Source organism: Anopheles gambiae, chromosome 2 (assembly GCF_943734735.2).
Source record: "Anopheles gambiae chromosome 2, idAnoGambNW_F1_1, whole genome shotgun sequence".
Lineage (NCBI taxonomy): Eukaryota > Metazoa > Arthropoda > Insecta > Diptera > Culicidae > Anopheles > Anopheles gambiae.
In genome coordinates, this window is record NC_064601.1 from 2,548,309 (window position 1) to 2,563,304 (window position 14,996).

General features: G+C 48.0%; 1 protein-coding gene across 1 annotated transcript in view; it reads right to left on the reverse strand.

Annotated features, from left to right (window-relative positions):
• LOC1281886 (pair-rule protein odd-paired) overlaps window positions 1-14,721 on the reverse strand; it is a 34,286-nt gene extending 19,565 nt beyond the window's left edge. The window contains exon 1 of the mRNA XM_321856.6: window positions 12,790-14,721. Coding sequence (XP_321856.6) covers window positions 12,790-14,017 — 1,228 coding nt within the window. The 5' untranslated portion in view covers window positions 14,018-14,721. The remainder of the gene's footprint in view (window positions 1-12,789) is intronic.
• Between the last annotated feature and the right edge of the window lie 275 nt (window positions 14,722-14,996).

Here is a 14,996-nt window from a genome sequence, read left to right on the forward strand (position 1 = left end):
GAGCAAATGTATTCGTTGCATGACTCAATGTTAGCTTGACTAAGATTGACCTCCGTGAATAATATTCCACTGGTTATACCGATCTGCCCAGCTTAACCTACTTGTGTCAGTGGAGATTGAACCCGAGTTTGTCATTTCCAGGACACGATGCTGACACGCAATACACTCACAACAATGAAGCGAGCAGAATTGAAAGTTCATCGTCCTCTAAACAATGTCCTGCTGTGTGAATGACGCACAAACTGCACTCTTTTTATGGTCTTTTCCATGCTTTTCAGGTTAGGTCCTTGCCAGTGACATACTGGTCGGACGTTATGAAACCACATCTCCTAGTGCAAACTATCTTAAGCCGAGCAGTTGGATGTTTCCAGCAACTGCTTCAATTAAAAACATCCCCAATGGCTGAACCGCTGACCGATTGGTTGAGCAGCAGCATCCAGTCGATCCAACTTCCACTGGAACCGGAACGGACCAACAGAATGCGATGCACTTTAATTGGCCGTGGCAGTGCATTAAAACCAATAGCAGTTAATTGTGGAATGGGACGCGAACGGGCGAACACGAGCGCCATCCTTGCGGGCCAAAACGGTGCTGCTCCCCAGGGCGATGGTAGTTGACTCGTTTTCGCCCTCTAACCGACCGATCGATCCTTTCTCCGGTCTCTTTCATCGGTATCAAATTACATCGTAAAAGTAAATCATTTATTTTATTATCGCTATATCACTCGGTGGAAGCACGTTTCCTTTGCGTGCATATCTGTGTCTCTCGCTCTTTCTTTCTCGCTTGTTTGGTTGCCAATAACAACCTCTCGGAGGGAAAACGTTTCTTATTTAGCTTCGAACACACACTCTGGGCGTCTTTCTTGCTTGCCCGTGTGGGTTCAGTATTCTTGCGATTTGCCATCAAGCACCAACAAGCACTCGTCAGCTTGAGGATCGTTTGGAATCAGAGTAAACATTAAACAAGCACACACACACACACTGCTCCGGTGCATAAATTGCCCTCGGCACTTGGAAAGGTGATTAACTCACCTCGTGCTAGGCAGTGGCTTGTCTGTATACACCTTGTTTAACGGTGCGCGAGACACTTCTTCTCACGGTAATGGATGTCCAAAGTGAGAACGAGAGAACAGGAATAAAACTAACATTAACTACCCTTCGCCATCCGCCCTCCCGAACGACGCCATGTATGGGTAGGCGTTGTTTCTGTATGTGTGTCTGTGTATGTGTTCGCCCCCCGAGAGTGGGAGGCTGCTTTGTTTTCCCATATTGAGATGTCGTGCGCGTTGGTTGTCTGCGTCTCCCTGCGGGCCTATCTGCAGCTCCATTATTCTCCAATCATCATCGCACCTCTTCTTCGCATTACTCTCTTTCGCACAGCGGTATCGGCTCAATGGCGTCGCCCGGCAAGGCTTAGATGAGACGATGGCGTTCTAGCTAACTCACGGCGAGCCGATTCGCTTCTCACTGTGCCGTACCGTGTACCGCACACACTCGCACAAACTCTGTTGCCCAGAAAAAAAACGGTGGAATGTAAATGCGTATTGAAATGTCATTTTAACAAGTTACCCTGTCCCACGGGGCGGCTCTTTTCACCTGCGTCTGAAGCGTTTTCACTCGCTCTACAGAACGCTGTCATACATTTACATAAAACAAACATAATTCTTTCCATCCCGTTCTTGTTTTCTTGCTGTTTTTTTTGTGTGTGTTTATACACCCCATCGCTACAGAACTCTACGGACACTCTTTACACTGTTGCTTCGATCTTTGGGGCCAACTTTTGTACCCTTTTCTGATTGCCTGTTCAGCAGGGAGAAAGATTCCCTCAAGGGTTTCTCCCGTTGGAAAGCAGCTCAAAGGGATTTGACAGTGGAGCAATAATGTGGCCAACCTTATGCTTATTTTCTCATACTTCACCCCGTGCCTGGTCTCTTTCTTGGTTGGCGTGCGTGCACGCACACAATTCGATTTTGCTCCCATTTTTATACACACCTAATTTATGGCGTGGTAATGAAATTTGGAGGAATCTTTTCCCATCACAAACGAAGGACAACAACAACAACCAAAAAGCCCACGAATCTTTTGCGAAGCTCCCTTCGGGGGAACCGCTCGGGAAAGATGGGAAGAAGAGTTTTATTTGATAATTTATCGCATTATTATGGAAATTCTAGCCCGTCCCGACCCGATCGAACAAGCTTTCGGAAGGTATGATTTAGTGCACTCGAAACCGAAACCGTGGCGAAAAATTAAACGAAAGAAAAATACTCCCCCCCCCCCCTAGCCGGGGAGGTGAAGTGAACAATTAAAAGCTTCACGAGAATGGAGCTCGCGTTGGTTTTGGAGAACCGTCTTCCAACAAACACACACACTCATTTAAAGGGGTCGAAGCACAAAACGTTTCGATTGTAAAATATGGTGTGCTAAAAGTTTCTATCCTGCCCAGAATGTTTTGCCTCATTTATTATCACACGCGGCAAGGGTTTCTACCTTACCGTTGCGATCGAGCCATCCAATGTGGAATGCGCGAACCAGTGATAGAAAGAAGAAGACAAAAAAGGATACATAAAATATTGGATAATATATTTGCTATTAGCTTAGCACATCGTTAGCGCTCGGGCAGGGGAGTGGGACAAAAAGAGAAAGCTTAGCACACAGGAGAGAACAGGATCGCCTCAATGACACACCGTATGATGCAACAACAAGGGATGTTCGTATTATATTTCCAATACGCAGCGCAAAGGTCCTGCGTCTTCCTTTTGATGTGCAGCAAAGCGCGAAACCCTTCGCGCTAGAAAGGACGAATCAACGCTGGGCCAACCTACGAAGCGGCCCTTGCCAGCTAGAACCTACCCGAACAGGCACAAGCAGATCGAAAATTTAGGGGAGGGATTCCACGGCCGACCGGCAGCCAGAAACGTGAAAGATCATCATGATTAGGCTGGTTATGAAGCGTGAAACGTAATGACGATGATAAGTATCATCCAAACACATCGTGAGGGACTACAACTACGTCATCAGCATCATCATCATCCAGCTCATCGCAATCATCGACAGTATGGCACGATAGGAAACGGGTTTGTAAGCCGCTCAACAACGCACGAATAAAAAACTAATAATACCAACACACACACGCACACACGCGAAAGAGGGCAAACAAAGCGGCAACTAGCACCCCAAAACACTGGCAACTGGGTGCGTACGAGCAACACTGCAACAAGCAGCAAATGGTTGCCGTCGAGTCAATGCGGGATAAAATAAAGTCCTCGAAATCCACCACCGATTTCAGTCGTCAACCATCATCCCCTCCTCTGCGACAGAGCGAGTTTTTTCTGTTGGCTCTCGCACAGATACCCTCCAAAGACTCGCCGGTGATGACAGCCGAGAAAAAGGGGGTAAAACCTATGGAGGATTTATTTTTTAATAACAATTCGATCATCTGTTCGTATTTTTTTGACTGTCGGCCATCTTGTGTACGGGACACACCCCTAACCTCCGAAATGAAAGCGGATGGATAATTTTCATGTTTAAAGCACAATTTGAAGGTAAAAGGACTCCGCGGGATTGGAAGCGGCGTTTTGGTTGAAATCATTTGTCATTCCAGTTTTGCAAGCAATACATATGGCGATTTAATATGGCTGCAGGATACCAAATGTCCAAACAATCATTAATTTGCTTTGCATTGCATGGTTGGTTCCAGGATGTGATTTACTATTCCAGACAACTCCACTCAATCCATTCAACTAATCACTCAATCATTTCCATCACCAATCTTGAGATCTAAAGCCAATGGTAGAATTATCATCATCCAGTTCATCAGCAGAAGCGGGTAAGCATGTTCTACGAACTAATCCTCGACCCAACGCACAAAGGCAAAACACGAAAGGAACGAATACGTGTCAGCCCACGTCGCTGCTCATAATCGATCCATTTCACACGCTTTTCAACAGCTTTCCCGAACGACACCTTACACAATGTCCCCGGCTAATCCTGCCGTTGAGCCTGCATCCGTTTCGAGTGATCTAATCCAGTTTCTAAGTAGCTTTACTCACTTTCGCTCTGAATACGGCCCAGGAAAACAATACTCCCAACAAGGACGCTGACAAAAAACACATTCCCTCCTCTCTTTCTCTCCCTCGACAAGGATCAAGCTGGCTCATAATCCATGATGGCCGTGTGACAAGCTCGTAAGGAACCGTGTTTGTACGACATTCCTGTCCCGAGCGCCCACAATACACCTTTCACTTTGCGCATACCTGGCACGCTCTCTCACATACGAGTCCTCTCGGGCAGGATACTTATATGTTTATTTATACTTGCGAAAGTTGCCTCTCTTTCTCCTCTATCCCAAAGACTCTTCAGCACCATGTTGAAGTTGAACAAGGTCGATGGGTAGAACAACAAACAAACTTTTTCTTCACCAACGCAAACAAAGACTGCTATTGGACAGGCAAGGAAGGGAATGGAATGAAAAGGATCCATCCAAGAGCTTCCAGCAAACAACACCATCTAACACCGGTTAATCCTTCGACCTGTATGGCCCGAAACTATACCGCCGTACGATGAACTTTGGGCAAAACAGTTACCTCCGTGCCATCGTTCTGTCGGCCGGCTTGATTAGTTATTGAATACTTGTTCATATCCTTCCCTCGCTCTGATCCTTTCTGATCCTCGCTACGCCCTCTTAAAACCAACTTAGGAGTAAAAATCGGACCATCGGCTTCGAACTTCTTTACAGCCTGATGCTTCATTCTTTGGAGAGTGCGAAAATTGTGGTTCTTTCAAGAACGGTCGGCTTTCGGGCGGCAGACGTGTATGTCGGCGTTTGTGGCTTCAAAGTCCCAGCACAAACATCATACATCACCAAGCGGTTCGGATTAGTGTCACATGATGTTTCGCTCTCGAATAGAGGTCAAATAGATCTATTTCCAATTGCACGCTTCCCACAAAGTTGCAGAAAGTTCCGAGATGCCTATCACAGCTAGACGAAAATATTGCAAAATTAAGATAACATTATGAGCTTACAAGATTTATGTGCTAAAAATGCTAAGATCTCTTATCAGCCGGCCCAGATCGAAGGATGAATTGCTGGGCTGTTCAGGGCTATTGGGAAGAGGGTTGTGGGCCTGTCAGATATGACCCGAGCATAGGCAGCGAAAGAAGAAAAAAGTCCAAAAAGATACAAAGCAAAGGGAAATGAAAGGTAACTTCAAATTGAAATTACCTAAGAAGTCAATTTTCAAGCCGGTCGTCGTTTTTCTCTCTCTTTCTTGATCTCCTCTTCAGGCTGACTGTTTTTGATGTGCGTGATTTTCTTACCCCGCACTCTTTTCCTGCCGAGCTGCCGTTGGAGCCTTTTTCCAAGTGAGAGACGAGGTTTATATTTTTTCGCTTCCGTGCTCTACTTGGCGCCGAACCAACCCGCGCCAGGCACTGCTCCGTTCCGCCTGCTACACACCCTTGTCAAATAACAAAAACATCCTCCGAACTGTCATATCTTGATGTACACGAGACGTGCGTTTGTTTCTCCCCAGACCTCCATCGATCGTGGCCAAGATATGGGCTTCGTGGCCCAGAGACAGAAACACACACACACACACATACATATCCAGATATTAGACGTGTATGCGCCTTATAGCTCGTTGCGTTTTTATATAAATGAGCACTGGGATTGAAATAAGTTTTACTCCTTCTCTGCGAAGCCCCCTTCCAATGTTCCTTTTCCGTTACAACCACCAACCTCAATTCGAAATCGATTCGATGCTCTGATGTTTATGACAGTTACTACGAACAAACACACTCACTCACTCACACACACCCCGTTCTAGCATGATGACGTCGAACAAACAACAAACGACGAATGCGATGTTGATGATGATGACGACTCTGGGGGTGTAGCTGGTGTAGGAGCACCGTCTTCGGCCAAAGAGCGAGGGAAATAATCATAAAATGAGCGCAAAGACAGCACCGAGAACATGGCGGGGAAATAAATTTGTTCCACCCAAGAGACCCCACCTATCCCGGGCGCACTCGAACGCTCCAGCGTGAGCTGGATAATTTTCTATCTAATCAAACTACCCAACACGGCCGGCGCACACGGGCGGCTTCGGATTGGTTTTTGGGATGGACAGGCGCTCTCGCAGGTTGCCGTTGCTAACTGTTGCTGACACATTGAGGTATGAGTAGCGTGCTTGTTACGTTCGACAAAATACACCGTCGTCCAGCAGGCACATGGAAGCGTCACAAAGCGCTACGCTACGTAAAGTTGTAGATAGTAATCGCCGTGTTCCGAGAGATGTGTTTAAGCAGATCGGGCTCGAGTGTCCTAAATTGTGCGCTGCCCTGTTAGGGGAGTTTATTATGGGTCATTGGAAAAACAATTTACTTCGACAAGCAAAATGACACGACCTTCCAATTTTCTGATTAGCAGCGGAGCTCGTGTTTTGATGTCTTGCTTAGTAATCTGTTTGAGAGATTTTGTTTCTTTTAACTTCAGTTACAGATAAACATCGCTCATACTTTAATTCATCTCATCCCTTAATATCCTTAAAGTGATGTTTTTGTGTACTGTTTAAACAACGCTTAAAGCGCCATTTTGTTGCCACACAAAAGCAGAAAACGCTTCTACTAATAAAAAAGAGCACCCCAACCGGAGATTGAAGAAAAATCACGACCGTCGTCGTCTTTGGCCATTCCTTTAAGCTCTGTGTGTTACTCTGTGCGGGAGGGATTTTCCCGCCGACATTGGCGACATCGATCGTACACCAGTCCAGAAAGGTAGGCTAAGCGCAAACCACAACTCCACGAAAACACACACACACACATTGACACTTCCTTCTTTCGCACATCCACGGTGGAAATGGTCACATGGCAAGTCACAGCGGCAAGAAAGATGGAGAAACAGTGTCGAAGAAGCAGGCCAAGGGAGTTTGGCCGTGGTCATTTTTCATCCTAGAACCGTGTGTTTTTGTCAGTTTTCCTTGTGTCAAGCCCCACGCTCCCGCCCCAACCGACAAGCCGGCCAAAGAAATCTTGCGCTGACGTCGTCGTTGGTCGCATGGGGTAGAGAAGGAGCGAGATAAAAAAAATACGAACAAAAAGTTTCCCTAAAACCCTACCAATCGACCCATGTCGATCTAAGGGATCGTCGATAGATAATGTGGGGTGAACACGCCAAGTAAACGGGGGAGCGAGTGAGAGTGAAAATGGAATAGAGAGATGGGTGGAAAAATGGCCACCCGAAAAAAGGAAGAATGGTCAAACGCGCTGTGTTTTTTCATGTGGATTCGGTGGAGGTTTGGAGGAAAAAAAAACACTGACACGCTCGAGAAAACCCACCAAAAGGAAAGACCGAAAGAACATGCTAGGGTAGCTATTTCTTTTCACTTTTGCTATGGTGGGTGTTATTTCGCTTCACCGTAGTTATGGAGCAAACCACCGAGAAATCATGATAAGGAAATGGCCGTTCAAGGAGCGCTGAATGAGGACGCGTTAAGCACTTTTCCCTCTTATTGATATTCCTTTGTACCAGCAGCGGAACTTGGAGACATCCTTCCCCCTTTCACAGACTCCCTCTGCCAGCTTCGCTATTTATTATTTTGATATTAATGTTGATGATAGATTTTTAATGGCACCTCGATGGCAATCGTGGCCAACGGAAGGCAATCCAAGAAGCGATAGAAAATAAAAAAAATCGAACAAAAAAACCCAACCCGGCGAATGAAAGAACAAACCATCCTCCTCCGCCCGCACCAACCATCCCAAAAGAATCGATAAATTATGTGTTCCGCCATACACACAAAGTATACTCCTTTTGGTCTTTTTTCTCCCATTCGGCCATTGTTCCTTTACCATCGCCACCATGCCCGAAGTGCGCATTACATTGTTTGACGTGAAACGAATCGGAATCGAATCGAGGAACGAATCGCAATCCCCGTCAGCTCGACAAGGAACCGGAATCCGCACATAAATGAGCGAACGAGTGCCTTTTGTGTCGCGTAAATTGGTTTGTTTTGATTTGCGGCGGAATGTTGACGGAAAATAAATGACACAAGAGCGACACAGAGGAACGAGAAGGACCCCTTCAGGAGGGATCGCCATTGGCACGCTATCTAAATGTAACCGAGGAAGAAGAAAGCTGTCCCATAACAGATGTGCTTCCGAGGTGAGCCCGGGAAGAACGTACAAAAGGATCACGAAAAGATCAGTCAAGGTCCTCTCGGAGTCTTATCTCAAGTGGTCACTTAAGCTCGTGTTTGACAACATTTCAACATCACGGCTTGTTTTGGGATGAGCTGTGACCCACCATAGACGCAACATGCCGCGACACGATACACTCAACCCGTCACGGACGACCCCATACTCGAGCCTTGTCGGTCTGGGATCGATAAAATCAATGTCAACATTTGAGGAGGTGTTGGAAATGCTGGAAAACGAAACCACCGTAACCGGCAGCCGAGTTTATCTGGGTGGCAAGCAAACAAAACGAGGAAGCCGATTACTAGCCACTCTTAGGCTATCTGTAGGTCGTAATATGATCTTCACTCTCTTCCCATCCTTAACGACCAGCCGCCGTCTGTCGAACACCACTTCAGCTCCATGGAAAGCAATTATGTTTTGTTTTAACAGCTCATTTGTCGGCTGCACGCTCTGCCGCTCGTGATTAGATGTGTGAGTGAGTGTTCCACCGCTTCCAGCTACCAAACCACGGAGGAGCGAAAAGGAAGATAATCAATTTTCTTCAAGGACTCTCCCGGTACGATGCGCGAAAAATGGGCGTACTAAAGTGGGCGGGTAAATTATACACCAAAAACTGCGAGATCTTGTTTGGCCCAATCGACTTCCGTAAACGGAAAGAGCCAAAGCAGAGGGCCTATGCTGGCCGTTGCCTCACGCAGCCAACACCTTCAACCATATTCAATCACCAAATGGAAAACCTTCAACCGCTACGGTAAGCCCTCAGGGCTGTGGCTTCAAACTTCTTTATTTATTTTTGGAAGCTTGGTTTGGACGCAAAAAAGCGCATTTAACGCAAGCTACCGCTGAAGAGCAGAAGGAGGATCGACCAACGTCCGATGGAAGCTCACGCTGTGAAAATGAACACTCAAAATTATACGTTTCGAATCGGGGAGGTAGAATTAGACGTACCACAAAGTTTTCAAGCTCGTACCATCATCGCTTAGCTCCTCGGACCTTGTCCGATTCACACCAATCTCTCGACGCTATGAGAACTTTCAGCCTCCATCGTGGTGGAGGACTTGCGCAAAAAGAGAAGCTGCAATTTTATCCAATCCAATCATCCTGCCCGAGATACAGAGCGAGCTGAGGACCCCTGCTAAGGGATCTGCACAGTAGAAGGGGTAAAACACGGAGATGATCGAGTTCATACAAACACACATACACACACATCCAATGAAAAGTAGACACCCAATTTCAACCTCGGATGATTGGTAAATTAAGACGTTAGTTGAATGCAGCCTATTGGAACCTTGAACAAACGAACCTATCCTAACGCTGGACGGTTGTGTAACAATACAGGTGGCAAGGATATTCAATATTTATTGTAACCGTGGGGAGCTTGGGGAACCGAACGCGCCAACCGTTTCCCTTTCAGAACTGAAAAGCGTGAGAAAATTGTCTTTAAAACCTATATTTCAAGAAGCAGTATTTTTTCGCCACATGTACCACACGAAGTAGCAAATGATGTTGCAAACCATCTGCTCTCGCATCAGAAAACATTGTTGTGCAAAAACTGACAAGTTCACAGGTTGTCATCGTTGACGTTGGTTGATAGTTCATTTGAGGTTGACCCTGATGAATAACGCCTAGTTGATGCAGAGCGGCGGCTTCAATCGTTGATGCACCCGGCGATCATGATGGCTAGCCGTTATAAAAGTGTCAAAAACCAAACCACACTCTGACATCCTGAACGGTTCAAAACAATGAAAAACAAAACCCCAACCACACGTCTCACACTGTTCACTGTTTCATTCAATACTCCACTAACCTATGACTGCATCTGGGCGATGCTTTTGGTTTCACATGCGAGGAAAAAAACCTTGCCTTTTTTGTATTACATTTCGCATGTTCCATCTAGCGGCTTAAGCCGATGCATCGCGCCCAACAATGTCCACACAACACCAATAAATGCTCTACCACTGGTGACACAAGTTTGCAACGGAAAACGCAAGCCCGAGAAAGTCAACCCAGTAAACACCAGCTTCTGTGTCGGTCAATTTAAAATAACTGTGTTATGACTTCGATTTAATTGTTTGCTCATTGCACTCCCCTCCCCAGACAGAAACCGACGCCAGTGGCGTTACTTGTTGTTGTTTGTGCACGGATTTATAGGAAAAACGATGCAACTGGGTGGGAGCGTAACAGCAGGATCACTTCCAACTTCCATGAACTCAATCTTCCATGGCAAAGGATACGAACGGACGTTGGCCTCGGGGCCAAGTTTAGCCCGTAGTCGTAACCGTACCGCACCATTCCACCGGCCAGCATATGCCAATGACAGCAGGACAACGGAAGCCCTAATATCATGCACAACAAACACCAACACACTGACAAACTAAGCCACGGGAAGGACGCGGTTTGCAAGGGACCAGAGGCACACGTCGCTTCAGGATCAACCCAGGCGACCCGTTACCGTTGTGTGTTTGTGTGTACGTGTGCTTGGGGCTTGGATTATGGGGTCGTTTGAAGGTTGGAAAGCAGGCAAACCCATTTCACTCCACCTCGATCCTAGTCGTCCTAGTTTGTGTGGCTCAACAATTGCTTCTGCTCTGCTTTTGTCGCCACTGATGGCCGGTTATTGTGTGTGTGTCTGTGTATGTGTCTGTGAATGTCCTTCCTGTCTCCCTTGGAACCCTCTCCCGTTGGGGGGAGGGAAGCAAAGGCCACACTCACACAGACTCCCCCAGTAGCTGCAGCAGCAGCAGCAGTGGCTGTTGTGCTTTGTGGTTTGTGTGTTTGGTGCGTGTTGAAATAATCTCCTGGCTGCCTGATGGAAAAATCGATATTCTCTACGCTTTGAAAACTGCGCTCGGTTTTGTGTTGAAATACTCTCCCATTTTTCAGACCAATTTCCACCCTGTGTACACATTTATTGAAATCGATTTCTAAGCACGGTGTAAGCTGGTATTCCATAATAATTTATCCCAACAATTAAAGCCCAAATGCCTCCACTTGAAAGGTCATGCTCTCACTCTCTTTCTCTCTTCGCGACTGTCTGAATGGCTTGAACCACCTAGAAGAAGTGCGAATGTCGATTTTTAATGGGCTACATGAAAACGATCGTTGGTGGCAAGCAGACGAGCGAAGAAAACCTGTTCATATTTACATGCCCTAGCAGACGCATACACACACACACACACACACATAAACACAAACACCGATCGGGAAGGAAGCGCGATCAAGCGCACTCCAAAATCACCGTGGAGGTGTGAAATGATGGACGAACGAAATCAATTTGTACGGGCCCGGGCGCACGCCCCGAGGCCACGCTCAGTCTCTGGTGGTGATGAACGTTCGAAAATGGAGATTAATTACTCCTTTTTCCTTTCTGAATCTGCTGGCCCGGGGTAAGAAACCGAACCAAGAAGAAGAGAATGGAATTCTCATCATTCTTTGCCTCATCTGATGGTAATCGACACATGGGAAGATTCTCTAGTTGTTCGCTCAGGCTTACCATTTTTTATGTACCGTTTACCCTCAAGATTGTTTACTCGAGGAAGGAACCGGAGAACAAAAAATACAACAACATTATCCCAAGCTAACACCCAAAACAAATCGAACTAAAAGGAGTTGTTGCGTAGCATTTAGAAATTAATTAAGATCAATGTTTGAATGAGGCCGAGGAGCGATTAAAGAAAACAAAAACTACACGGAACGGAACGATTTGAGCCGACCGATCCGTTGCACAACTAATCCTAACTTTGGTACCGCCGTGTAATTAAATTTGTTCCTACACTTTATACATTGTGCCCCGGTGGAACTAATTTAAGAAACAGGAGCGTGCAAATATGCATCGAATTTTGTGAAAACTCCTTGGCGATAAATTATCTACCTATGTAAACAAACCCCGAGTGCTTAGGTCTTAATTTATGAACAATGCTCAACCGAAGCTGAGCTATTAAAAACGAAACCACTTGTTTACTCCACTGTTTTCCCCAATCACGGCTAGGCAGAGGGGGAAACTTCATAAACATCTTGCCAGGGCGAAGCGATTGCCTCTTTCAAGTCATTAATTGAAAGGCACACTTTCCACTTCAACACATTCGAGGAGCTCTCTCGCTCGTTCAAGTTCACACTCATTAATCACCATATACAAGCGCAACTCATTTTTTCCTTCGGAAATTAAGCTTCCGCTGCGTTTTGAGCCGAAATGAGCAGCTCAAACAAATACGAAAGGTAGGAACAATATAATTACTATTTTGATATGAAACTACCCAACAAACAAGACGTTCAACGGCTCCGGGAAAACAATCCAATCTCCAGCACTGCACAAAACAATCGCCGTAAGGACCTCCCGGAGGAAGCGTATTGCCCATTAAAATGCTCCTTCCCAGAGTTGAAGTTTTGGGAAAACAAAGGCCTCGATTGCCTTTTTTGCGCTGCCACAGTCCGTCGGTAAACAGCGTGCAAACTTCTCCTTGAGGTCTTGCTGTTATTATTTTTTTGTCGGTATTTTTCCTTATTATGGTCTTGCGTTTTGTTCTTGGAAGTAAAGAAAAGGTCCACCACCCCCCAGGGTGCGGTAGGATATAGATCCGCCAGGACGGTGACTTACCGGTATGCGTTCGTTTGTGGATTTTCAGGTTCTCCGAGCGGGCAAACACCTTCCCGCAGGCCGGAAACGGGCACGGGAACGGCTTCTCGCCCGTGTGCACGCGGATATGATTGACCAGCTTGTACTTCGCCTTGAACGGCCGGCCGTTGCGCGTGCAGCCGAGCCAGAAGCAGGCGTGCGTCGTACACTCCGGCCCACCGACGTGGTCCACCGTCAGGTGCGTGACGATCTCCTGCATCGAGCTGAAGATTTTGTTGCACGTCTTGCGGCTACCGCCGTCCGACCCGGCCCCACCAATGCTGGCGGCCAGCGCCGACAGACCCAGCCCGAGATGGTGGTGGTGGTGGTGATGGTGCGGCGGCAGCTCCGGTTCCACCCACAGGCACTGCATCTCCTGCTTGATCGCCGGCGGGTGGCGCATGTACCGGAAGAACGCCCCGGACGTCCCCGGGTTGACGGGCAGGTTGGCGAGCGGATGGTGCTGATGGTGATGGTGCATGGCCGAGGCGTAGTTGCTCTGGTGATGCGCATGGTGGGCATGGTGGGCGTACGGATGGGTGTAATCGCTGGCCGTGGCCAACCCGGCCGCCGCCATCGCGCGCATCGAGTGCGCCCCGGCATGGAACGGATGGTGCCCGATGGCTGCAGCCGCCGCTGCCGAATGGTGGTTCAGCGGGCTTTCGTGCGCAAACAGGGACGTCGGATCGGCCGCACTGGAGGCGGCCGCGGCCGCACTCGACGCCACCGCGGCCGTGCTGAAGTAATCGTTGTCACGCTTGAGCGACAGGAAGTCCCGCGAATGGTACGGGGCCATCGCGTGCGACGACATGTGCGAGGGAGGCGAGAGATGGTGCGAGTTGTAGGCTGATCCACTGCCTCCGCTCCCGCCACCACCACCGGCCCCATTCGACGGACTGCCCTGGTGGTGGTGGTGATGATGCGGATGGTGATGGTAAAACATTGCATCCGATGCATTTGCATTGGAGGTGGCCGACGAGCCGCCAACGCTCGCACCGGACGCACCCGTGCCGGATGCACCCGGGGGAAGCATACTGGCGGCGGCGGCGGCTGCAGCGGCCGCCAGACTTGCACTAGCGGCCGAACTTGCCGACGATTCGATTTCACTGCTCTGCTCCAGATGGTCCGGCGACATCTTGATGCCGAACGTGGCCAGATGCGAGTGGTGGGCCGCCGACGAGCCACTGTCCATGAAAGCGTTCATCATCATTTTGTGGCAGGATTTGTTTGTTCAAGTTACCACTAACCGAAACACTAGTGAATGTTGCAAAGCCCCTTTTGCCACAACAGTTCAAGCTTACTCTGTTTTCTAGCCGTACGATATTATACTTTGGCTCACCGGATGAACACCAATAACAAACACTGATTCATTTCGTCTTCACTTGCGAATGCAATAAACGCTCACTGATTCTTCAACCACTGGAACTGTTTCAAATGTGTGCACGTTTATGTTTCACTTGTTTTTCACTTTTACATCGTTACAAGAAAATCTTACGTATTTTGATGCTTCAGTTTTGACACACTACGAAACTCCCGACGCCGTTAGCGACCAACACTACACTACAGGATAACCACAACACTTCCTTAACCGCACATAGCACTTGCACAGTGACGGAACCGTGTTCACTACCGAAGCGTGATCACAACAGTCGAACGAAACGAGAAACGCGCGTAACACTGCACGCGCCCACACGCGGCGCGTCAAAACGTGTAAAGTGTGTATGTGTACGTGTGTATACTGCGATAGGATGTCAATGATGCTTCGAAACAGTCACAGATCACAGATCACTCTTGATCGCACACGCTACAGGGGACGACTCCCGGGATCTCACGGCTCACGCGGCTTCGCTGTGCGGACACCTATTGCGAGCACGAACGTTGGCAGCATTCTGAGTAGCGCTGTGCGCTCCGACCGGCAACCAGGGTTCCCGATCCCGAGAAAGGAGGGTGACGCACACACACATACACACACGCACGCACACAAACACAGCCGTTACGCTTCACAGCCGAAGAGTCGACGCTTCGTTTGTGCTTGGGTGCAATGTGAAACAGGCATGCTGCTGTCACCGTCACGCCCAATCGGGGTCCGGTTTCCAACACCGGGGGAGTGGCCAAAATGGAAGAAAATGGTTGTGTCCTTTGCTGGCGCACGTATGCCATGTTCGCTCTACGCTCATGGTAGAATCGTT